The following is a 26,389-nucleotide window of genomic DNA, read 5'->3' as shown; positions in this document are numbered from 1 at the left end:
AGTAATGATGATAACGCCCACATTTTCAAATGGAGGAGAAAAAAAGTTGTCCTTTCTGTACAATACCACATGAAAGTGGTTGGTTTTTGGCATCTAATTCATCCAGCTTCCATACACTTTACAAGAAAAACATTGGCGGCAAATTCCGTAGCTTGCTTGATTGACATTCACGGCACCCGAGGGTCTTGTGAGATGACGCTGGCTGCTGCCAGTTCATTATTATGAAAAAAAGGCAGAGAGGAAGGCGAGAAACACTTTTTATTTCAACAGACTTTCGCGCCGTCCCTTCCGTCAAAACTCTAAAGGCCGACTGCACATTTCCTATCTTCACAATAAAAGATTGTTGAAATACGTACATATAATAAGAGTCTCGGAAAGCTGGCGAGCACAAGTGATGTGCACGCCAGCTTTCAGAGGGATCGCTTGTGCACGCCAGTTTTCCGAGACTCTGTATTTAGTTAGCGCAGGCAGCATGAAGCAGGGCTTTTATTGTGAAGATAGGAAATGTGCAGTCGGCCTTTAGAGATTTGACGGAAGGTACGGCGCGAGAGTCTGTTGAAATAAAAAGTGTTTCTCGCCTTCCTCTCGGTCATTTTTAATAATAATGAACTTGCAGCAGCCAGCGTCATCTCACAAGACCCTCCGGTACCATGAATGTCATTTAAGTGACGTCTTGGTGAAGATTGATGATCACTAATTTTTAAGTCTATTTTTTTTAAAAGCCTGGCTGGAGATCGACTTGACACACCCCCCGCGGTCGACTGGTAGCTCGCAATCGACGTAATGGGCACCCCTGCTCTAACCACTAGGCCACTGAGTAGGTTGATTACCCCATAATGCACAGTATAACTTCTCAAGACATACAAACTAAATGTGGCTATACTTTAGAGTAGTCAGTGTATAACTAGTGTACTGTAACACTATAGATTTATTATTCACTGTAAATGAGTCCACGCGGAGCCATTTTTGTCTAAATAGCTGGCAACACAAGTTATCACTAAAATAAATATGTCTTGCCTGCAATAAAGCATTGCAGCCTCACAATCTGCATGAGTGCTGATGGTCCCGGGGCGCAGCGGTTCAATGAGGGAAGCATGCATTCCAACATGTACTGTGACATTTTGAAGCAGAGCATGATTCCCTCCCGTAGGAAACTGGGCAGCATAACATTTTTCCAACACGATAAGGAGTGCCTTAAGGAAGCAGAGGTCTGCTCACTTATGTGGCCAGAACTTGAGGTAATAATGGCGGTGTTGAGTCATTGACCGCAGATGACGCGCTAGCTGCCCAAAGTCGGGACCCAGGGTGGACCACTGATCTGTGCATCAGTTGGGGACGTCTCTGCGCTGCTGACCTGTCTCCACTCAAGATGATCTCCTGTTGGCCCCACTATGGACTGGACTCTCTCACTATTATGTTAGATCCACTATGGACTGGACTCTCACAATATTATGCTAGATCCACTCGACGTCCATTGACCCGGTCGGAGGGTAGATAGGTCCCCACATCTGCGGTCCCCTCCAAGGTTTCTCATTGATATCCCATTGGGTTGAGTTTTTCCTTGCCCTAATGTGGGATCTGAGCCGAGGATGTTGTTGTGGCTTGTGCAGACACTTGTGGTTTAGGGCTATATAAGTAAGTGAGTGAGTGTCCTGGGCATGATGCATCCGGCAGTGGAGGTTCCACTATGGCAGGGGTGTGCATACTTTTTCCACTGAGGGCCGCACACAGAAAAATTAAAGCATGCGGAGGCCATTTTGATATTTTTCATTTTTTCAAACCATAACAAAATATATGGCTCCCGGGGACCATAAAGGGCCTAAGTCGTTAAAATGTTAAAAACAAGTGAAATGATCTCTTTTTTATTTAACGCTTACAGTACATCTCTACAGTGTATCAACTTAAGGTTGATAAAAAGTAAAAAAAATAAAAATAAATAAATAATTAAAAATGTTATGCCTTTACTATCAAAGACAACTTTGTCTTTTATCTGAGCCAAGGATGTCGTTGTGGCTTGTGCAGCCCTTTGGGACACCCGTTATTTAGGGCTATATAAATAAAAATTGATTGATTGATTTTCATAATAAAACTGATATATGCAGTATTTCCCCTGACTTCAGAAAACAATATTTGATGTGAAGTAGAGCCTTGAAAAGATCAATAATGCAGGACACCACTTATTTTAATGTATTGTTATTTTTGAGGTAATACAGTGAAAAGGTAAATAAAATCCCATTAAATATATTTGGGATCCAAAAGGTGCCCCACTCATAAAGTGATAAAAAAAAATTTAATTTTTTTTTTTACTTTCAACACTTAAGTGACGAGATCAACTTCAGATATATCTGTCAATTTCATATTTGGACTATAATTTTGCTTGTTTTACGCTCTTTTGTCAAAGAAAACAATGTATTTGTATGGCAAGCACACAATATATGCAATATTTTCCACAGAAAACATTTTAAAGTGAAATACTCCGGCTTCCTCCCACCTCCAAAGACATGCACCTGGGGATAAGTTGATTGGCAACACTAAATTGGCCCTAGTGTGTGAATGTGAGTATGAATGTTGTCTGTCTATCTGTGTTGGCCCTGCGATGAGGTGGCGACTTGTCCAGGGTGTACCCTGCCTTCCGCCCGATTGTAGCTGAGATAGGCGCCAGCGCCCCCCGCGACCCCGAAAGGGAATAAGCGGTAGAAAATGGATGGATGGATGGATATTTGAAATAATTGGAGCTTTGTATAAGTCAATAATTAATTATGACATTGATTTTTATGTTTTTTTTTGAGCAACGGCAAAAAATGAAGAATAAAAATAGACAAAAGAAAAAAAAACTGCCTGCATGGCAGCTTTGTGTCAAAATTGCAACTTTTTCTTGTTAGATTTTACCTCATTCCACGTTTTTTAATTTGTTATTTTTGCAATAGCATTTCCAGAATGTGTGGCGGGCCGGTAAACAATTGGCTGCGGGCCGCAAATGGCCCCCGGGCCGCACTTTGGACACCCCTTCAATATGGGGTCTTGGGGCACTAGGAGGTTAACCCCTTTAATACTGTTACCCCAGGTGGCCCTTGGCAAAGGCCTAGTACCTGACTGCCCCCTCGCCAGATAAAAGGTAGACCTCAACGGCGAAGCAGGCGGTAGATGTATGAACCACCACAAAAGTTGCGATGACGGAAGAAGGCACCCCCACATCCATGTGGACCCAGTTATGGGGAAAAAACAACCCAAGACCTCAACGGTGGAACAGGCAGAGGATGACTGCTAACCCCATGGAGCATCACAACAGCTGGGATGGGAGATGAAGGCTGCAGCAGAAAAGGGTCCCCAGTCATCTTGGACTCCATGCCACTGGACCCTGACTTGGATCTGTCACGGATCATGTGGTGACTGTCTGTGCACCAGTCTCCCCACGTTAAACAAAGTCACCCACAGGTATCCTCCATAAAGGGATACCCCCCTACCAAGAGGATCGTCATATTCGTTAGAGTGACCGCCGAGGATATAAGTAAACTTTGATTGATTGATTTTATAATGCTAAACTGTACACCGACCACCACAAATAGGTTACATTGTTACCTCAACTTAAAGGCGCCCCAGTGTTTTGACATAAGAACGGTCTCTCTGTAAATTGTTGTTTTAAGTTGCAAGCCAAACATTGAGTTACAAGCATCCTTACCATCGGTTGGCGAAGCAAATAACACAGTAAACCCTACGATCTGCCTAAAACATCTTGTCTCACTCCCTAGCATTAGCTTATAGCTAGAGATAGGCATAACTTGGTTTTGCAAAAACGGGAAGAAGAAAAGCGGATGTGAAGACAAAAGTGCTGAGAAAAAGACGTGGATGGATTTGATCAAATTTAAAAACAAAATCATCAAAAAAAATGAGCGAGTGTGTAGCTAACCAACTTAGTGAAGCAGTTTGAGGGGTTCACGACTCGTCGGCATACTGCCAGCCAAGGAAGTTAAATAATATATTAAAGGTCTACTAAAATGAGATTTTCTTATTTAAACGGGGATAGCAAGTCCATTCTATGTGTCATACTTGATCATTACGCGATATTGCCATATTTTTGCTGAAAGGATTTAGTAGAGAACATCAACGATAAAGTTTGCAACTTTTGGTCGCTAACAGAAAAGCCTTGCCTGTACCGGAAGTCGCAGACGATGACGTCACCCGCTAATGGCTCCTCACATCCTCACATTGTTTTCAATGGGAGCCTCCAACAAAAAGAGCTATTCGGACCGAGAAAACGACAATTTCCCCATTAATTTGAGCGAGGATGAAAGATTCGTGTTTGAGGATATTGAAAGCGACCGACTAGAAAAAAAGAAAAAAGAAAATCTACTTTAAAAAAAAAACGCGATTGCATTGGGACAGCTTTTAGACACATTTACTAGGATAATTCTGGGAAATCCCTTATCTTTCTATTGTTTTGCTAGTGTTTTAGTGAGTTTAATAGTACCTGATAGTCGGAAGGGTGTATCCACGGGTGTCTTGAGGCCAGTGTCTGATGGAAGTCGACGGCAGCTGTACGGACGGCCCAAGCTCAGCTGATCTCCGGTAAGTGGCGACATTTTACCACAATTTTCTCACCGAAAACTGCTGGTTGACATGTTCACTTGACCGCTCTGATCCATAGTAAAGTTTCACCTCCAGGAATTTTAAACAAGGAATCCCTTTGTGTTTGTGTGGCTAAAGGCTAAAGCTTCCCAACTCCATCTTTCTATTTTGACTTCTCCATTATTAATTGAACAAATTGCAAAAGATTCAGCAACACAGATGTGCAGAGTACTGTGTAATTATGCGGTTAAAGCAGACGACTTTTAACTGTGTGTGTGCGCAGCGCTAATATTCCCTAACAGTCCGTGACGTCACGCGTACACGTCATCATTCCGCGACGTTTTCAACACGACACTTCACGGGAAATTTAAAAATGCAATTTAGTAAACTAAAAAGGCCGTACTGGCATGTGTTGCAATGTTAATATTTCATCATTGATATAAAAACTATCAGACTGCATGGTCGGTAGTAGTGGCTTTCAGTAGGCCTTTAAATTATGGCTGGGCGATGTATCGGTATGCGCAATATATCGCGGGTTTGTCTCTGTGCGATATAGAAAATGACTGTATCGTGATATTTGAGTATACGTTCTCACGCAGTTGATTTTAGCTGCCGGAATTACACTACAGGCTCTTCCCACTCCGTCTTGTGTCTCCTTCTCACATATGTAAGCGCACGTCACATACTGTCATGTCATACGTCACATACGTATAAGCCCTCGTGGAGCAGAGAAGTAGCAGCATTGGTAACGTTAGCTGTGATGCTAGCGAAGCCGTGCGAGTGGTAATATGAGAGAAAGAAGGTGCGAATCTGGTAACAAATGAAGGACGGCGTGGCGCAGTGGCAGAGTGGCCGTGCGCAACCCGAGGGTCCCTGGTTCAATCCCCACCTAGTACCAACCTCGTCACGTCCGTTGTGTCAGGAGCAAGACACTTCACCCTTGCTCCTGATGGGTGCTTGTTAGCGCCTTGCATGGCAGCTCCCTCCATCAGTGTGTGAATGTGTGTGTGTGAATGGGTAAATGTGGAAGTAGTGTCAAAGCGCTTTGAGTACCTTGAAGGTAGAAAAGCGCTATAAAAGTACAACCCATTTATCATTTAAAAATTAATTCCCAAGAAAAACATCACGGGGTCCATCGTCTGGCTGTGGTTCGGCTTCAAGCGGGAAAATGTCGAATAGACAACATTAATTTGTCATGTGATGCTACCAAAAGTAGCATCACTGCTAATATGTAGCATCATTTGAAAAGTCACCTGCTAATAACGGTTTAATAAATACAGTTTTGGTCAATTGACTTAGTTGTGATTTTCTTCTCTGCATGAAAGTTTAAAATGAGCATATTGTCAGGCTTGTCCGTGGCAGTGTGGTCATGTTTTAGTTTTTCCTGTCTGTCTCCTGTCAGAGGTCTTATTTTGTCTGTTTCCTGTTTTCCTGCTACCTGCCATGTATTGTCGCTCCCTTTGCTCGTGTCTTGTCGTGTCAATGCAGTGTTGCGGTAAGCTATATTTGGTGGCGGTTTGTAGCTCACTGTCTTTTGTTCCCTGCTTCCAAGTTTGTTATCCGCCTCGTGCGCGCATTTTGTTGTACCCTTTGTTTGGTTTTGTTTTCGTGTTAAAGATTAAATTATGTTTTCTCCCTCCATGCCTGCCTCCTTCTCCGCATCTTGGGGTTTGTCACAAACTAACTCTGACACATATATTAATGCAGTATGAAGAAGAATGTTTTAATGTAGACACATAGAATCATCATACTGCTGTGATTATATGTATCAGGTGTTCATTCAAGGCTAAGGCAAAATATCGAGATATATATTGTGTATTGCGATACGGCCTAAAAATATTGAGATATTAAAAAAAGGCCATATCGCCCAGCCCTAATCTAAATAGACATTTACCCATGAAAATTTGGAGACGCTCATTAAAATGATGATGTTTTGGGGAGGGCAAGCAACGATTATATAGATTTCAATTCATTTTAATGGGAGACGTTGATTTGAGATACAAGTGCTTTGAGTTAAGAGTTCTGCTGAGGTACTACTGCATGTCCTAGTTGAAATAGTTGTAGTATTGTCCCTTGAAAAATGGTTGGTGAAACGTGAGGGGTGAAGTCCCTTTGGCGAGATTCCGTATGCCAATTGGTGGTCCAAAAGGGGCTGTGAAAGACTTAAATCATGGGTAATCCCGGCGCCATGTGAACATTACCTTGAGCAACACAATGAATTTTCAGAAAAACAAAAGCTTTCATTGAGGTAGATGGCAAAACTCTCACGTGTTGCATTCTCTAACATCTTTTTACAGCATGATTTTGTAGCGGTCCACTTTTTTTATTAATATGCTGAAGATTAGCGTTTTAAGAACACGAGGGCTTACCCCTCAAGGGATTCACATGATGCAAAAAACTGTTTGCACTTGCAAAATCTTCTTTCTCACTAGAGGTGGTGGAGCAACTTTTATTATCCATCCATCCATTTCCTACCGCTTATTCCCTTTCGGGGTCGCGGGGGGTGCTGGCGCCTATCTCAGCTACAATCGGGCGGAAGGCGGGGTACACCCTGGACAAGTCGCCACCTCATCGCAGGGCCAACACAGATAGACAGACAACATTCACACTCACATTCACACACTAGAGACAATTTTAGTGTTGCCAATCAACCTATCCCCAGGTGCATGTCTTTGGAAGTGGGAGGAAGCCGGAGTACCCGGAGGGAACCCACGCATTCACGGGGAGAACATGCAAACTCCACACAGAAAGATCCCGAGCCTGGATTTGAACCCAGGAATGCAGGAACTTCTTATTGTGAGGCAGACGCACTAACCCTTTATTAGTGTATCGTAATTTATGACAACAATATTAATACGGCTTTAATTTTTTCAGAGCTAAATGAAGTGACAAAAATCAATCATGAATTGATTAACATGGACCCCGACTTAAACAAGTTGAAAAACTCAATCGGGTGTTACCATTTAGTGGTCAATTGTATAGAATACGTACTATACTGTGCAATTTACTAATAAAAAGTTTCTATCAATCAATCATCATCATGCTAACAATTTCACATGACTTGATAGCCAGGTTTTATTTATCAAAATGTGGCGCACCATTGATTACATGGTAGTGTTAACTGTTAGCTGCAGCAGTAATAACTTCTAGCAGTTGTAAAAACGTACTTTCTTGAAATACTTCCGTATGTCCATTTTGTAGGCTAGTTATCTTGAAGGCCTACTGAAACCCGCTACTACCGACCACGTAGTCTGAGAGTTTATACATCAATGATGAAATATTAACATTGCAACACATGCCAATACGGCCTTTTTAGTTTACTAAATTGCAATTTTAAATTTCCCGCGAAGTGTCCTGTTGAAAACGTCGCGGTATGATGACACGTATGATGAAGTGTGAGTTTGACGTCACCGGTTGTAGCGGACATTATTTTCCAGCCCGATCCAAGCTATAAGTAGTCTGCTTTAATCGCATAATTACAAAGTCTTTTGGACGTCTGTGTTGCTGAATCTTTTGCAATTTGTTCAATTAATAATGGAGAAGTAAAAGTAGAAAGATGGAGGTGGGAAGCTTTTAGCCTTTAGCCACACAAACACAGCCGGTGTTTCCTTGTTTAAAATTCCCGAAGGTGACGCTTTACTATGGAACAGAGCGGTCAAGTGAACATGGATCCCGACCACATGTCAACCGGCAGGTTTCGGTGAGAAAACTGTGGTAATAAGTTGGCTTTTACCGTAGTTATAAGCAGAGCCAGCGTCCTCCTGCAGCTGCTGCGGCGACTATTACCTCCTCCCACGGAGACAATGGCGGTCACTACACCCGTGGCCACACCCCTCCGACTTTCAGGTACTATATAATCTCACTAAAACACTAGCAACACAATAGGCAGATAAGAGATTTTCCAGAATGATCCTAGTAAATGTGTCTAATAACATCTGAATCGCTCCCACTGCAATCGCCTTTTTTTCTTCTTCTAGTCCTTCACTATCAATATCATCATCCACGAATCTTTCATCCTCGCTCAAATTAATGGGGAAATTGTCGCTTTCTCGATCCGAATCGCTCTAGCTGCTTGTGGCCATGTTTGTAAACAATGTGAGGATGTGAGGAGCCCTACAACCCGTGACGTCATGCGCACATCGTCTGCTACTTCCGGTAAAGGCAAGGCTTTTTTAACCAAAAGTTGCGAACGTTATCGTCGATGTTCTCTACTAAATCCTTTCAGCAAAAATATGGCAATATCGCGAAATGATCAAGTATGACACATAGAATGGACCTGCTATCCCCGTTTAAATAAGAAAATCTCATTTCAGTAGGCCTTTAATGCTGCTGTTCTCTGTCTGGCTCTGGCTGTGTGCAGTAGGCAGTGTGGCAGGGCCGTAACTAGGATTTGACAAATACCAAAGTCAAAAATTGGTGGTCCAAAAGGGGCTTTGAAAGACTTAGATCACGGGTATCCCAGCGCCATACGAATATTACCTTGAGCAACACCATGAATTTCCAGAATAACAAAAGCTTTCATTGAGGTAGATGGTAGAACTCTCCCGTGTTACATTCTCTAACATCTTTGACAGCATGATTTTGTAACGGTCCACTTTTTTTTATTAATATGCTGAAGTTTAGCATTTTAAACAATTTTAACGTTTAAACAAAAATTTAAAAAACCTTACTACAGTTTAAACTCAGTGACAAAGCATAACATAGCCAGGAATACAGTTGGGGTAAAATTTTATACGAAGCACCCTGTAATTCAATAATTTATATTTGACATGTGCTTATTCACACAAAACGGGTCCTCATGGATCGTGAAGCCCTATGCACATTGTGTATTCTGTGTTTAGGGCAGGGCAGGCTTGAGCTCTGTGAACAGAACCTGACTAAAATATAACTGTATTATACTAACAGCTTTTCACATCAATTTAATTCAGGTGAAACCAACATTAGTTAGATCAGTATAATTTATTGTTAACGGTATGTTGACAGCACATTAGGGCTGAGCGATATATCGATATACTCTGTTTGTCTCTGTTCTCACGCAGTTGCTTTTAGCTGCGGGCATTACACTACAGGCTCTTCCCATTCTTTCTTGTGTCTCCTTCTCACAGACAGCAAGCGCACATTCTTACATACGTCACATACTGTCACGTCATACGTCACATACGTATACGCCAGGGGTGCCCATTACGTCGATCGCGATCGACTGGTCGATCTCGGAGGGTGTGTCAGTCGATCTCAAGCCAGGCATTAAAAAATATACATAAAAATGAGCAATCATCAATCATACCAAGACTTCACTTTCGTCAGTTATTTGACATTCTCGGCACCCGAGGATCTTGTGAGATGACGCTGGCTGCTGCGAGCTCATATTTAAGAAAAAAATCACTAACAGGGCGGACGCAGAGAAACACATTTTATTTCTAGAGACTCCGTACCTACTGTCAAAACTCTAAAGACCGACTGCACAGTTCCTGTCTTCACCATAAAAGACCTGTTTCATCCTGCCTGTGCTAACAAAATAAGAGTCTCAGAAAGCTAGCGTGCACAAGCTAGCAAGCTACGGAGTTTGATGCCAATGTATTTCTCCCCCGCCCTCAGCGACCGCTTTCTCACTTGCTTGCCCACCCGCACACTCACTGACGTCACTCACCTGCTGCCAGACATTAAAGGGCCACACACATATGCTACTCTCATAACAAAGTGTTTAAAAACGAGTATGCAAGTTGGACAAATGAGATGCCAAATCCAACCACTTTCATGTGGTATTGGACAGAAAGGAGAACTTTTTTTTTCCTCCATTTGAAAATGCGGACGTTATCAGCACCACTGTCTAATTCCAATCAATGCAAGTCATCAGAATCAAATACACCAACTTATATTCTTGTCTTCATGAAAGAAAGGAATCTATGTGTGTTAAACATGCTTGTATTATCATTAAACACCATTAACTTGTTAACAAAAATGTCTCTTTCATAAATAAATAAATATAAATTATAAATAGGAATGAGGTAGATCTCCTTGACTTGGTCAATTGAAAAGTAGCTCGCCCACAGAAAAAGTGTGAGCGCCCCTGGTATACGCCCTCGCAGAGCAGAGAGGTAGCAGCATGGGTAACGTTAGCTGTGTTGGGAGTGGTAATACGAGAGAATATAGGCGCGAATCTGGTAACAAATGAAGGAAGAATTTATTCCAAAGAAAAACAGCAGGGGTCCATCATCTGGCGGTGGTTTGTCTTCAAGTGGGAATATGTCGAACAGACAACCATAATTTGTCAAGTGTGGGGCAAAAGCGTTGCTACAAAAAGTAGAATTACTGTAATGTGTAGCATCATTTGAAAAGTCACCTGCTAGAGAATGAAGAGTGCTTACACCGCATTTCAACATCTCCACCAACAAAATGCAGAGGCAACCATTTCCACTAAAATAGTGAACAACATAAGGAGATAACGTCCGTAGTAACCCACCACATAGCGATTTGAATTCCTATTAAGCAGCTCATTTTTATTTGACAGTTATGGAAACATCTTGTGTGACATCATGCACAATAGTGCACTTTATTTGTTTTAAAATATCGTAATGGCCTTCTGTACAAAAAGTAAACTTTAATTTAGTGTTGTTTTGATAGGTCATCTTAGTGACATCATGCACACAAGGGCACACATAGCTTGTTTTAAAATGTCTCTGACAATCTTGCATTTTCTGTTTTGAAATGACATAAATGTTTGTGCCACTGCTTAATAACTGTTTAATGAATTCAGTTTTGGTCAATTGACTTTGTTGTGATTTCCCTCTCTGCATGAAAGTTTAAAATGAGCATATATTAATGCAGTATGAAGAAGAATGTTTTTGTGTAGACACATAGAATTATCATACTGCTGTGATTATATGCATCAAGTGTTCATTCAAGGCTAGGTCATAATATCGAGATATATATCGTGTATTGTGACATGGCCTAAAAATATCGAGATACTAAAAAAAGGCCATATCGCCCAGGCATACAGCACACTTTAAAGTATGAGTGGACTTGATTGCATTATGTTGCTGTCTGGAGTTATAAGCTGTGTGGCTGTGTAGATATAGAGTTGTATAATAAAAAGTGGACTGGATTTTAAGTTGTTTGGGCATTACAGGTGGAACAAATTGGATAATAAGCATTGACAAAGGTTCTCTACATGACTGTGAAATAAAGAGAAAGCAAATGATTCATGACCATAGTGAATAACGACAGGTTATATTATTATTGAAACTCATATTCCCTGCGTATTTATATTGAATTTGTCTGCATTTTTTTGTAAAAAAAACAAACAAAACAAAAACAATTCACACCAATTTTTTTACAGGGGCTTTAGAATATTTTAGAGGGGCTTCAACCCCCCCAAAATTGGCTTAACGACCCCCATGCTGTCTGCGCTAACTCACATAAAAAGGCAGGAGAACCCCGCAACCTCCCCCTGCTGGATTTGAAGAATTTTTCTCACAGAGGGATTATGGGACACATGACTGCTGGCTAACCCACATAACATAGCTGTAGTGCAAACTGGAGGAAAAGGGAAGAAACACCTGTCTGTCTGCTGAGGTGAGCAACAGCCCATTTATTGGAAACCTGTCCATCCACCCATTTTCTACCGCGTGTCCCTCTCAGGGCCATTTGAAAAAAAATTGCAACACACAAGCAAGGGAGGCTCTGAGCAGACTTGTTGTTGCTGCTTTACAACCCAAGATGATCACAACAAGACGAGTAAATGGTTCATGACGCCTTTTAATTGCCCTCAATGTCTGAATAATAATAATAAAAAACAATAAGCATTGCGCTCCCGGCAGCTGATGATCTGTACGTGACGGCCAATAGTCTGCGCGAGTCCATCTTTACTACGCCAATCATTGGGGTGGTGTTCTGTCGAATTTGGTAGCTTCATCGTTAAAAGCTACCGGTAGCGTAAAATGGTAGGGGTGTTAACGGTACACAAAAATTTCGGTTCGGTACGTACCTCGGTTTAGAGGTCACGGTTCGGTTAATTTTCCGTACAGTAAGAAAACAACAAATATACATTTTTTAGTTATTTATTGACCACATTTTCTAAATCTTCCACCAAAAACATTTTTCTTTGTGGAATTTTTGATGTGAAGTAATGGGAACCTTGGATAGGTCAATAATTCATAAGGACATTGATCTTGATCCAATATTATGTTTTGAGCAATGACAGTTTGAAAGGAAAAAAAGTAGCTTTGTTTTCTTAGTTAATATTGCAACTTTTTCTGAATTACATTTAACTTTTAAGCTTTTTAATTTCACTTTTGTTATGTTTTTGTTTATTTTAATGGTATTTTTAGAATGTGCCATGGGCCTTTAAAACATTAGCTGTGGGCCGCAAATGGCCTCCGGGGCACACTTTTGACCCAAAAAATTAAATCTGATAAATCTGTGGATAAAAAGCAGAGCCTGGCGACGCATGCGCGTTTATCATAACTTTCTCGCTCTCTCTGTCTCTGCCCCTTCCTCACGAATGCTGCTGCGTGCACAATTTGCTTTGTTTTAACACCTTCTTAAACCTGAACGTACATTGAAAATACACGCAACCCTAACTTAAAATGCCGGACATTTGAGGCATTTAAGAAACTCCACCTGGACAGCCCCGCAAAAAAGGAAATATCCGATGAAAAGAGGAGGTATGGTCAGTCTATCGTAGCCCGGTCGCTGCTCGCATGCCAACATCTGCTCTTCCCCCCGGATTTTGTGCCCAATGAAAAAATTATTCTCAGCAGTATTGCCAGCAATCGGGTCCGTTTGACTCAAGCCTCGGCAACAATGGCATCATTTGGGGCGACATATGTTCATGACAGCAGCAAGGCGAGTTGCAATTTACGTGTTTCTATCTGATCAGCAACTCGAAAGAGTTAATAGATGCACTTAAAAAAGAATGAAGAAAACACTTCTGCCAAAGTATGAAATTTGTGTAAGTAGAAATGTTCTTAGTTGCAACAGTATGAAAAAAAAAACAGATTTAAAACGCTGCCAGGAAAAAAATATTTGTTACTGTATATGAGTTTCCAGTTACTATGTTCAAGAAGCACTGCGACAACAAATGTATCTTTACATGATCTAAAAAGGGTGTTTAACTGCAGTGGCAATATTGTTTCCCTGCCACACATCATCCTACAGGTGACAGGTTGGTGTTACTGGCTCAAATTTTTAAGGGGAACAAGGGGTCTTACAAAAATAATAAGCTAAAAAACACTACTGTTAAAGATAAATTATTTTCAAGTTGCTGCTGATATTTAAAATGTCCTCTTAAAGGCCTACTGAAACCCACTACTACCGACCACGCAGTCTAATAGTTTATATATCAATGATGAAATATTAACATTGCAACACATGCCAATACGGCCTTTTTAGTTTACCAAATTGCAATTTTAAATTTCCCGCGGAGTTTCTTGTTGAAAACGTCGCAGAATGATGACGTGTGCGCGTGACGTCACGGACTGTCAGGAAATATTAGCGCAGCACTATTTGCGGCTAAAAGTTGTCTCTTTTCATCGCGCAATTAAACAGTATTCTGGACATCTGTGTTGATGAATCTTTTGCAATTTGTTCAATTAATAATGGAGAAGTCAAAGTAGAAAGATCAAGTTGGGAAGCTTTAGCCTTTAGCCACACAAACACACGGTGATTCCCTCTTAAAATTCCCTGAAGTGAAGCTTTACTATGGATCAGAGCGGTCAAGCGAACATGGATCCCGACCACATGTCAACCGGCAGGTTTCGGTGAGAAAATTGTGTTAAAAAGTCGCCTCTTACCGGAGATCTGTGGAGTTTGCGCCGTCCTTGTATCTGCCGTGACTTCCCTCAGACACTGGCCTCAAGACACCCGTGGACACACCCCTCCGACTATCAGGTACTATTTAATCTCACTAAAACACTAGTAACACAATAGAAAGATAAGGGGATTTCCCAGAAGTAAATGTGTCTAAAAACATCTGAATCGCCTTTTTTTTTGTTTTACTTTATTTATTTTTTTCTAGTCCTTCGCTATCAATATCATCATCTACGAATCTTTCATCCTCGCTCAAATTAATGGGAAAATTGTCGTTTTCTCGGTCCGAATAACTCTTGCTGCTGGAGGCTCCCATTAAAAACAATGTGAGGATGTGAGGAGCCCTCACCCTTGTGACGTCATTGTCCGCGACTTCCGGTAAAGGCAAGGCTTTTTTTATTAGCACCAAAAGTTGCCAAATTTATCGGCGATGTTCTCTACTAAATCCTTTCAGCAAAAATATGGCAATATCGCGAAATGATCAAGTATGACACATTGAATGGACCTGCTATCCCCGTTTAAATAAGAAAATCTCATTTCAGTAGGCCTTTAAACCAGGGACTTTGTTGTATTTTGTTCTTTTGTGTTAGTTATAGCTGAGAAGTTGAACATAGCTAAAGGTTTGTTTTAAAGAAGATTGAAGATTATACTTTACTATTCTTATACTTTTTTGGGGCTTTTTAATATTTGTATGTGCATCCATCGATGCATTAAAATTTGATATTTCCAGAAATTTACTCAGGTAAAGTATTTTTTTCAATAAAACAACTTGACACGCATATTTGGGTTTGACTTTGTCTATATTCACTTTCCGTAAAAAAAACAATTTGATATTTATCGTATATATTGGTATTCAGGATATAAGTTTCGGTCCATATGGCCCAGCTCAAGGTCAGCAAACACTTTTTGCCCCAGCCACAGAGATTCTTGTGTTAGTTTCCTACTTATAAGGGATAAGGAGTCACTTTCTAAGGAGCAGTGGCTAACAATAATGAGTAAGTAGGCATAAAATTAGCTGTAGTTCATGTTTGCCCAATTACCTGGCTCTGGTTTTATATACGGCGTAAATAGTGAGGAATGTAACATTTTCTTTGTAAATATGTATATTTTTGGACATTTACTTTTTGTATCATGTCTCGTGATCATGTTTTGTTTAGTTATGTTGTGTTTTGCTTAAGACTCCATTGTTTCCTGTTGTTGCACTTCCTTGTTTGTCTTATTACCATGCCAACCAATTAGTTTTCACCTTGTCCCCATGTCACGCACCTGTTTTCACTCATCACCACAGTATTATTTAAGCCACAGTTGCAAGGTAGTCAGCCTGGCAACATCACCTTGTACTCACCCTCCACACCCATGTATCCATGCAAAAGACCCATGTTTCTTTCTCGGTCCCAGTAAGTGTTTTCGTTTTAGTTGTTCATAGTTCTACCATGGTGCAAGGTTTAGTTTATGTCCATAGTTTTGCCTTAGTGCAAGTTTTGTTTTCATCGTCAAGTTGTGAACCTCCACTGAGAGCGCCTTTTGTTTATACCCTTTGTTTTTTTGTAATATATTTGAGTTAAGATTAAAGATGTCCTTACCTTCACGCCGTCTCTGCTCCAATCACTTTGCACCTTGGGAAAAAAAAACCTCACCCAAGTCCACGCCTTGACATTTTGTACAAAAAGTAAATGATACAACCTATGATACAAATGTTGTAACACATCTACTTGTTGCAAGAATGGAAAATAAAACAATATGTTATTTAGGTCCAGGATTTAAACCCCGTTTCTCCACATCTTTTTCCATACCCCCGTTTCTTCCCCATCTTATGCGGATGATTGTTCCCCAGCTTTAAGGCAAGACAAAACCTGTTATGATTGCAGGGGACGGAGGTATCTGTGCATGGGCTAGAGCCAAGTCGTGCTGACACCTACACCAATAAGCAGCAGCAATTGCTAGTTTAAGGACAGCAGAGTCAGCAGGAACATTGACTGCAGTAAATTACTGTTAGGTACATCAAATCAAAGACTAAAAGGGAGGGTAAAAAAGCCGAATGGCAATTGCATTCTAGTAGGGATGGCATGTGACATAAAAACTGATGTGTGTAGGGGATGTGTAGGTTTGTGCAAAATTGCGCCTCACCTGAATCTGTTTGAGCACTTTGGCAATAGGTTTGCAGTTCAGCTTCTGACACGCCTGTTTGTAAGAAGACACTATGTCTTCCACCGTCACATTCTGAGCTGGAAAAGAACAAAACAATAAAATGTTTATGGCGTGTTTACATTGCGTTTCTTTTCCACACACCTGTGCACTCTCTCGAACACACACAACCAAATGACTCCTTAACACAGCATAAAATCTGCCTAAAGCTTTTCCAAAAACTAATAAAATGACACTGGATACAGCAATAAATCACACACAGTTACATACATTAGAGCAGTGGTTGTCAACCTTTTTTCAGTGATGTACCCCCTGTGAACATGTTTTTTTAATTCAAGCACCCCCTAATCAGAGTAAAGCATTTCTGGTTGAAAAAAAGAGATAAAGAAGTAAAATACAGCACTATGTCATCAGTTTCTGATTTATTAAATTGTATAACACTGCAAAATATTGCTCATTTGTAGTGGTCTTTTTTGAACTATTTGGAAAAAAAAGATATAAAAATAACTAAAAACTTGTTGAAAAATAAATAAGTGATTCAATTATAAATAAAGATTTCTACATATAGAAGTAATCATCAACTTAAAGTGCTCTCTTTGGGGATTGTAATAGAGATCCATCTGGATTCATGAACTTAGTTCCAAAATTTCTTCACAAAAAAAGAAATCTTCAACATCAATATTTATGGAACATGTCCACAAAAAGTCTAGCTGTCAACACTAAATATTCCAATGTTGTATTTTTTTCCCAACAGATTATTAACTTACATTCATATTTTGTAGTAGTATTATTCAATAAATATATTTATGAAGGATTTTTGAATTATTGCTATTTTTAGAATATTAAAAAAAAAATCTGCATTAGAGCAGTGGTTCTCCAATGGGGGTACGCGTACCCCTGGGGGTACTTGAAGGTATGCCAAGGGGTACGTGAGATCTTTTTTTTAATATTCTAAAAATAGCAACAATTCAAAAATCCTTTATACATATATTTATTGAATAATAATTCAACAAAATATGAATGTAAGTTAATAAACTGTGAAAAGAAATGCAACAATGCAATATTCAGTGTTGACAGATAGATTTTTTTGTGGACATGTTCCATAAATATTGATGTTAAAGATTTCTTTCTGAAAAATTTTTTAGAATTAAGTTCACGAATCCAGATGGATCTCTATTACAATCCCCAAAGAGGGCACTTTAAGTTGATGATTACTTCTATGTGTAGAAATCTTTATTTATAATTGAATCACTTGTTTATTTTTCAACCAGTTTTTAGTTATTTATATTTTTCCAAATAGTTAAAAAAAGACCACTACAAATGAGCAATATTTTGCACTGTTATACAATTTAATAAATCAGAAACTGATGACATAGTGCTGTATTTAACTTTTTTAATCTCTTTTTTTCAACCGAAACTGCTTTGCTCTGATTAGGGGGTACTTGAATTTAAAAAATGTTCACAGGGGGTACATCACTGAAAAAAGGTTGAGAACCTCTGCATTAGAGAAACCTAGCAATGATATATTTGTAGAACTTAAAATGTGCAGGTGTACCTAATAAAGTGTCTGTGGACACTGTTTCATTACTTCCTAATGATGAGTCACTCCAGCAGAGACAGTATAAGAACATTTTGATGAATATAGAAGAGAGGAGTGTCAGTGTAGGTCTGTTGAGGCATGAATGTTTGGACAGAAATGGTAGAAGGGGTTGGGGGTTTAGAGCTTAAATGTGACACTTCAATGATGTGATGTAGTCATAATCATAGACATCTTATAAGTAGACAGCATTGGCTGCTGTGACGCGATAAATCCGGCCGCCATCTTGAAGTGGTGACGAGGAGCTGGCGAGCAGCCTAAACTGACAGTTGACAGGTAGAAAACAGCGTTTTCCTGCTCAAATGAGCGGACTGTGGAAAATAGGAATCGGGGGATTACTTTTCACAAATAAGATTCAACATTAACGTACTATTTATAAATGGGTTGTACTTGTATAGCGCTTTTCTACCTTCAAGGTACTCAAAGCGCTTTGACACTACTTCCACATTTACCCATTCACACACACATTCACACACTGATGGAGGGAGCTGCCATGCAAGGCGCCAACCAGCACCCATCAGGAGCAAGGGTGAAGTATTTGTTGTATTTTGTGAAAAGAATATTACCAGAGTTGAGAAGGAGCAAAGATCTTTAAGAGTACTGAAATTGCAGCCGCAAGCAAACAAGAGTATGACCATCATATAATTGCTTGTCAATTAAATTATCCCATCCATCCATCCATTTTCTACCGCTTATTCCCTTTTGGGGTCGCGGGCGCCTATCTCAGGTACAATCGGGCGGAAGGCGGGGTACACCCTGGACAAGTCGCCACCTCATCGCAAGGCCAACACAGATAGACAGACAACATTCACACTCACATTCACACACTAGGGCCATTTTAGTGTTGCCAATCAACCTTTCCCCAGGTGCATATTAATTAAATTTAAAAATGTCATACTTGAATAACATAAAGTTTAAATAAATGATGAAGATAAAGATTGTAAGACGGAATTTGGTTTTATTCTGAATCCAGTGAAACAGATTGGTGGTTTTAGCTGATATAAAAACTTTCAGGTGTTTACTGTATATATGTTTAAGTATTTATCCAAAGTGACATACATAAAAAATACATATAAAACAATCACTGTAAATATCATCATTTAAGGGAAGAATGTAATACAAAATATGAAAACAAAGTGTCAAGACAGAATAAACTCTCTGCTGCAGCAGCAACAGAGATATAGTCTATATGTCTCTAAGCTATATAGATATATAATGTATTCATACATTGTTTATGTAGGATATACGCATGTATATAATAACCCAATCACATTGTTTCTTGAATTTAAAAATAACTGAACGTTTTTTTCCCCCCTTCTCTGTGATTATATTCCCAGTTTTGATCTCGGACGTCTGGTCACTTGTAGCATATAAGAATATTCTATTACTGCCAAGCAAACTATGAATAATAAAACATGCCAAAATTTGTGTCATTTATCATAGCTACACGTACGACAAAAAAAAAACACGTGAAAATCAGTGGTATTCAGTGAGGTAAGATGAATTAAATGCGCTGACAGTTCATTGCTCCTGCCAAATGAATTGCACTGAGTGGAGCGAACCACCACTCCAAGATGGCGGCCCCGCGTCTCGTCAGCGCCAGTAGCGCTCGATGCTGCGTCTACATATAAGATATCTATGGTAATAATAGTACAGCTCATTAGGTCATGCTGTCAAATCATTAAGTTACATAGGTTCCCATATATTTGTGGGTTCAGTACTTTGCTGAAGTTGTGATTGCAGCAGTATTTAGAAGCAATAAAAGCAGTGAGTGAGCTTTCAATGTCATGGAAATGATTAACATAGTGATTTTCCAAGGCTATAACACCTTTGGAGAATGTTTTACTTTCTTAAGAGAAAGAAACTGGAACCCTTTTTCAGAACATGTGTGAAGTTGGCCCCCTGGCCTTGTCCAAATCTCCCCAAACTTGCAGCACATTTTGTGCTGCAAAATGTGCCGTAATTCACATTGTACATTAACGGACAGGAATGTGCCCTAAAAGTTTAAGCTATCAATGTTTAATTATTTTTTAATGCTATTCACGGGTTATTAAACCCTATGTCGAACTCCCCCCAAACGTGTCCCATTTGTCAGTGCTATGTTTGTGCTGTAAACATTTTTGGTCTGTACGGTAATAACAAAATATGATTCCAAACCAGCCCCCCCACATTTTGAAAAATTTCCCTTAAAGTAGTCTCAATAGTTTGTGCTTGTTTCTGCGAAAAATGTTTTTGGTGTAACTCTTAAAGATTTCAAGTTATTAACGATATATGATTTGTAGTAATAATATTATATTAATATATATAATAATAACAAAGTTGTAGCAACATTACTGTAACAGCGAACACTATGAAACTACTTTTCTAGCGTAGAAACTAGCGATGTCCGATAAAATCGGACCGCCGATATCATCGGCCGATAAATGCTTTAAAATTTAATATCGAAAATTATCGGTATCGGTTTCAAAAGTATCGGTATCAAAAAGTAATTTTTTTTTTTTTTTAAAAGCCACTGTGTACACGGACGTAGGGAGAAGTACAGAGCGCCAATAAACCTTAAAGGCACTGACTTTGCGTGACGGCCCAATCACATAACATCTACGGCTTTTCACACACACAAGTGAATGCAAGGCATACTTGGTCAACAGCCATACAGGTCACACTGAGGGGGCTGTATAAACAACTTTAACACTGTTACAAAAATGCGCCACACTGTGAACCCACACCAAACAAGAATGACAAACACATTTCGGGAGAACATCTGCACTGTAACACAACATAAACACAACAGAACAAATACCCAGAACCCCCTGCAGCACTAACTCTTTCAGGACACTACAATACACACCCCCGCTAAACCCACTCCCCCACCTCAACCCTGACCCCCCCAACCTGCTCATTCTCTCTCAGGGAGAGAATGTCCCAAATTCCAAGCAGCTGTTTTGAGGCATGTTAAAAAACATAATGCATTTTATGACTTCAATAAAAAATATGGCAGTCCCATATTGGCAATTTTTTCCATAACTTGAGTTGATTTATTTTGGAAAACCTTGTTACATTGTTTAATGCATCCAGCGGGGCATCACAACAAAATTAGGTATAATAATGTGTTAATTCCATGACTGTATACATCGGTATCGGTAATTGAGAGTTGGACAATATTTGAATATCGGACATCGGCAAAAAAGCAATTATCGGACATCTCTAGTAGAAACACATCACCTTGCGACAGAATGCTTCGGTATTAGCCGTAAACTAGCTACAACAAGAGATGAACTAGCTTTTGTGTCAGCAGCTGAATGACTTTTGAGTTTGTAATGCACAAGACAACGCGATAGAACACCAATCTGTACTGACTGAAAGATCTGAACAATCATATCGCGGTATCTGTACAAGCGTAACAACGTATGTAGTTGTATTAACAAGCATGGTGCGTTGCATGTATCATGATCGATATTACAGTGACTCACTTGATGGACAGTTGTCTGTTTGGTCCAAATGGCCGGGGAAATTTTTTCAAGTTGACTTAGGCTAAGGACTCGTTTTATGTCCGCAAAGTTTGGCTCCAAGTTCCACATTTATACCAGCAAGTCACACCGACATTATTCTCTTGATTTTTGTCTACTCCAACGTTTCACCCTCTGTTAGTGCTCACTTCTGTAAGCAGCACTTTATCCGTCGTAGATTAAGGTTGAAAAAGATAAGGTTGGGAATCCTCATTTGTACTCTGTCGTCTTTATTGTCTTTTACAAAGTCTGCCATGATTAAAATACCACTAGCGTTTCCGGAGGTTGAAAGTAGACTGCCATGGAAACGGAAATGAATGCACAGAGGAAAGAAGTTCCGGTAATTCATAAAAGGACCAAAATACGGTGAATATTGTACATATTGTTATGAATGTGTCTGTTACCACATTATATATAGTATTTGCAGTGTTTATACAAAACGTTAATGTAGGATAATGAAACGTTAATTATTTAAAAACTACAATAGTTTGACCAAAAAATGTTTGCAGCACAAACAAATGGAACAACTTTGGGGTGATTTGGACGAGGGGGTTGGATGACATCACAAGTAGAGTTCTTTTTTTATATATATATATAAAAATGGCAGTGATGACAATGTAAATGAGGGATTTTTAATCACTGTTATGTTGGAATTCTTATTAATATTGACACTGTTGTTGAGATTATTCTTTTTTTTTTGGACTATTTTTAGGCTTACGGCCATACTACCCTGAGCCCGCCGGATCTAGTCAGATCTCGGAAGCTAAGCTGGGTTGGCCCTGGCCCTGAGCCCGCCGGATCTAGTCAGATCTCGGAAGCTCAGCTGGGTTGGCCCTTGGATGGGAGACTGCTTGGGAATACCAGGTGCTGTAAGCATTGGCAGCACGGTGGTACAGGGGTTAGTGTATGTGCTTCACAATACAAAGGTCCTGAGTACTCCCGTCCAAAGGCAAAACCTAGTAACTCACTTCTAATTGATTTTGAGAAAACAAAGGAAAACCAATCTCTTGATGCTGTCTTACAAAGATCTACAAAGTCAACAAACGTATAGATGTTTTCTTGAGCTTTCATTTTCTTGCCGATTGAGCCATGGATTGAATCTGCTCTCATGAACGTGTGCCCTTTCTCCAGATATTTTATCACAATCTCGGGTGGGCCCCATTCTGCGTTTGCACATTGGGCAAGAGCCGTGTACAGCGTCCAGTTTTTATTTTGACCTCCACAGTTATCTGCCCAAAAGAGTATGCAAGGGGAAGAATCAAGAACAATACATTTAATGAAGGTGCTTGCAACCTCCTGGGCCAATCTTCCACATATCCCCTCGTGCCATAATATCACATGATCAGGTTGACCGTCGGCCCCCGTTCGTGCAAATGTCTCACTAAAGACAATAAGGCGACTGACAAAGAAGCTCCGATTGGTCCCTTGAGATACTAGGTTTTTCTGTTGTATCTACGCGGTTATGTGGTAGTTGCTAGGTCCTGCCATGCGCGTAACAGCTTACTTACGGAACAAATTACAATATCGCATACACTAATGTAAAGCATATCACCTAGGAACTCCAAAAGTAGTATCAGCTCAGTTTTGACCAAAATTGAGTTACTGGGTTTTGCTTTTGGACGGGGGAGTAGTCTTGAGTTAAATCCCAGGCTCGGGGTCTCTTGTGTGAAGCTTGCATGTGTTCCCCGTGACTGCGTGGGTTCCCTGCGGGTACTCCGGCTTCCTCCCACCGCCAAAGACATGCACCTGGGGATAGGTTGATTGGCAACACTAAATCGACCAGTGTGTGAATGTTGTCTGTCTATCTGTGTTGGCCCTGTGATGAGGTGGCGACTTGTCCTAGATGTTCCCTGCCTCTGCCCGAATGCAGCTGAGATAGGCTCTAGCACCCCCCGCGACCTTGAAAGCGACAAGCGGTAGAAAATGGATAATAAATAAATAAATAAATGGGTTGTACTTGTATAGCGCTTTTCTACCTTCAAGGTACTCAAAGCGCTTTGACACTACTTCCACATTTACCCATTCACACACACATTCACACACTGATGGAGGGAGCTGCCATGCAAGGCGCCAACCAGCAACCATCAGGAGCAAGGGTGAAGTGTCTTGCTCAGGACACAACGGACGTGACGAGGTTGGTTCTAGGTGGGATTTGAACCAGTGACCCTCGGGTTGCGCACGGAAACTCTCCCACTGCGCCGTCCCTGAATGGATGAATGGATACCTAGGATTGTTTTGTGTCATGTTTGTGTGTACTCTCAATTACCCTGCTGATTGCTATTCGGAATGTTGCTCGGCCTGGTTTGGTTTGGAATTGCATTTTTTTTTATAATTATGCTGGACTGGTAAAAAAAAACCTATTGGTACAAGTTTGAGGATATTTGGACGAGGTGTTGGTGTTAATTACACACAGGTATTTTCAGAGCATTGTTTCATGTTTAAATCAATAAACAATATATATATATATTGTGTGTGTGTGTTTGGGAAGGGGGTCAGCCTTTGCTCTATACCCGGTCTGTGCTTGGCCTATATCCAATCAGATGACATTTAAACCTGCTGTTACTCTGCTTGAGAGAAAGATGAACTATTACAGAAATACCACATACAGAATCCTTCAACCCGAAACACAGTGTGTCGGTCCAACATTGTGCGGCAGTCAGTATTTTCTTAACCGTCTCGCCAAGGTGTGACTTTGTCTGCTTGGACTTATCAGGTCGGCTTCATCTACGTTCCACTGTTTCCCTGGAGGTCCGTTTAAGGCTGAGTTAACTTTTGGGGTTTGGTTCTCTGGTACAGACCCAATATAATATAAATGGGTTGTACTTGTATAGCGCTTTTCTACCTTCAAGGTACTCAAAGCGCTTTGACACTACTTCCACATTTACCCATTCACACACACATTCACACACTGATGGAGGGAGCTGCCATGCAAGGCGCCAACCAGCACCCATCAGGAGCAAGGGTGAAGTGTCTTGCTCAGGACACAACGGACGTGACGAAGTTGGTACCAGGTGGGATTTGAACCAGGGACCCTCGGGTTGCGCACGGCCACTCTTCCACTGCGCCACGCAATAATTGAAAAATATATTTGGTAAGCAATTTGGTATGGTTTGCCAAGGGACTAAAGGCTGCACAGTAAAAAAAAATAAAAAAATTGTGCATTAAGTAAGGACTTCTTCAATAGGCATTTTTCGTGACATATTCCATGATTAATACGGGTGTGCATCTCTACCTAAAATGGCGATCCGATTCACGGGCAATACTTTTTAAAACATAAAGATGCGATACGATTTGATGCAGATGGAAGCTTTGCATGGTGAAAAGAAAATTAAATGTCTTTGCATGGTGAAAAGAAATTTAAATATCTTTGCATGGTGAAAAGAAAACTATGTGTATAATGTAAGAACAATGTCATGTGTGTATTTTTTAATAGAAACAGACAAAACAGGTATTAATGAGCAAATGACCAATGCTTGCCACCTGTGTGCAGCCTAGTCTTTGGAAATATTGTTGTTTTTGGTGCAAGTGTGTAAATACTTCATGAGGTGGAAGGTGGTCTGATGCTTACCACATAGTTTAGCATTCACACATAGTTTAGCATTCACACATACACAAACACACGCACACAAGCACGCACGCACAACACATTGAGTTTGAGTTCATTTTGAACATGCATGCATACAACATGCCATCCATCCATCCATCATCCTCCGCTTATCCGAGGTCGGGTCGCGGGGGCAGCAGCCTAAGCAGGGAAGCCCAGACTTCCCTATCTCCAGCCACTTCGTCCAGCTCTTCCCGGGGGATCCCGAGGCGTTCCCAGGCCAGCCGGGAGACATAGTCTTCCCAACGTGTCCTGGGTCTTCCCCGTGGCCTCCTACCAGCTGGACGTGCCCTAAACACCTCCCTAGGGAGGCGTTCGGGTGGCATCCTGACCAGATGCCCGAACCACCTCATCTGGCTCCTCTCGATGTGAAGGAGCAGCGGCTTTACTTTGAGTTCCTCCCGGATGGCAGAGCTTCTCACCCTATCTCTAAGGGAGAGCCCCGCCATCCGGCGGAGGAAACTCATTTCGGCCGCTTGTACCCGTGATCTTATCCTTTCGGTCATGACCCAAAGCTCATGACCATAGGTGAGGATGGGAACGTAGATCGACCGGTAAATTGAGAGCTTTGCCTTCCGGCTCAGCTCCTTCTTCACCACAACGGATCGATACAACGTCCGCATTACTGAAGACGCCGCACCGATCCGCCTGTCGATCTCACGATCCACTCTTCCCCCACTCGTGAACAAGACTCCTAGGTACTTGAACTCCTCCACTTGGGGCAGGGTCTCCTCCCCAACCCGGAGATGGCACTCCACTCTTTTCCGGGCGAGAACCATGGACTCGGACTTGGAGGTGCTGATTCTCATTCCGGTCGCTTCACACTCGGCTGCGAACCGATCCAGTGAGAGCTGAAGATCCCGGTCAGATGAAGCCATCAGGACTACATCATCTGCAAAAAGCAGAGACCTAATCCCGTGGCCACCAAACCGGATCCCCTCAACGCTTTGGCTGCGCCTAGAAATTCTGTCCATAAAAATTATGAACAGAATCGGAGACAAAGGACAGCCTTGGCGGAGTCCAACTCTCACTGGAAACGTGTCCGACTTACTGCCAGCAATGCGGACCAAGCTCTGACACTGATCGAACAGGGAGCGGACTGCCACAATAAGACAGTCCGGTACCCCATACTCTCTGAGCACTCCCCACAGGACTTCCCGAGGG

At 41.0% G+C, this 26,389-nt stretch overlaps 1 protein-coding gene across 2 annotated transcripts in view; it reads right to left on the bottom strand.

Moving 5' to 3' along the window:
* Window positions 1-26,389, bottom strand: part of ppp1r37 (protein phosphatase 1, regulatory subunit 37) — an 84,725-nt gene that overhangs the window by 37,455 nt on the left and 20,881 nt on the right. For both annotated transcript variants that reach the window (XM_061878650.1, XM_061878651.1), the window contains one exon: window positions 16,501-16,598. In XM_061878650.1, coding sequence (XP_061734634.1) covers window positions 16,501-16,598 — 98 coding nt within the window. The remainder of the gene's footprint in view (window positions 1-16,500; window positions 16,599-26,389) is intronic.

This window comes from Nerophis ophidion, linkage group LG18 (assembly GCF_033978795.1).
Source record: "Nerophis ophidion isolate RoL-2023_Sa linkage group LG18, RoL_Noph_v1.0, whole genome shotgun sequence".
Lineage (NCBI taxonomy): Eukaryota > Metazoa > Chordata > Actinopteri > Syngnathiformes > Syngnathidae > Nerophis > Nerophis ophidion.
Note: the sequence above shows the minus strand (reverse complement) of the source record. Positions and strands in the feature narration are given on the sequence as shown.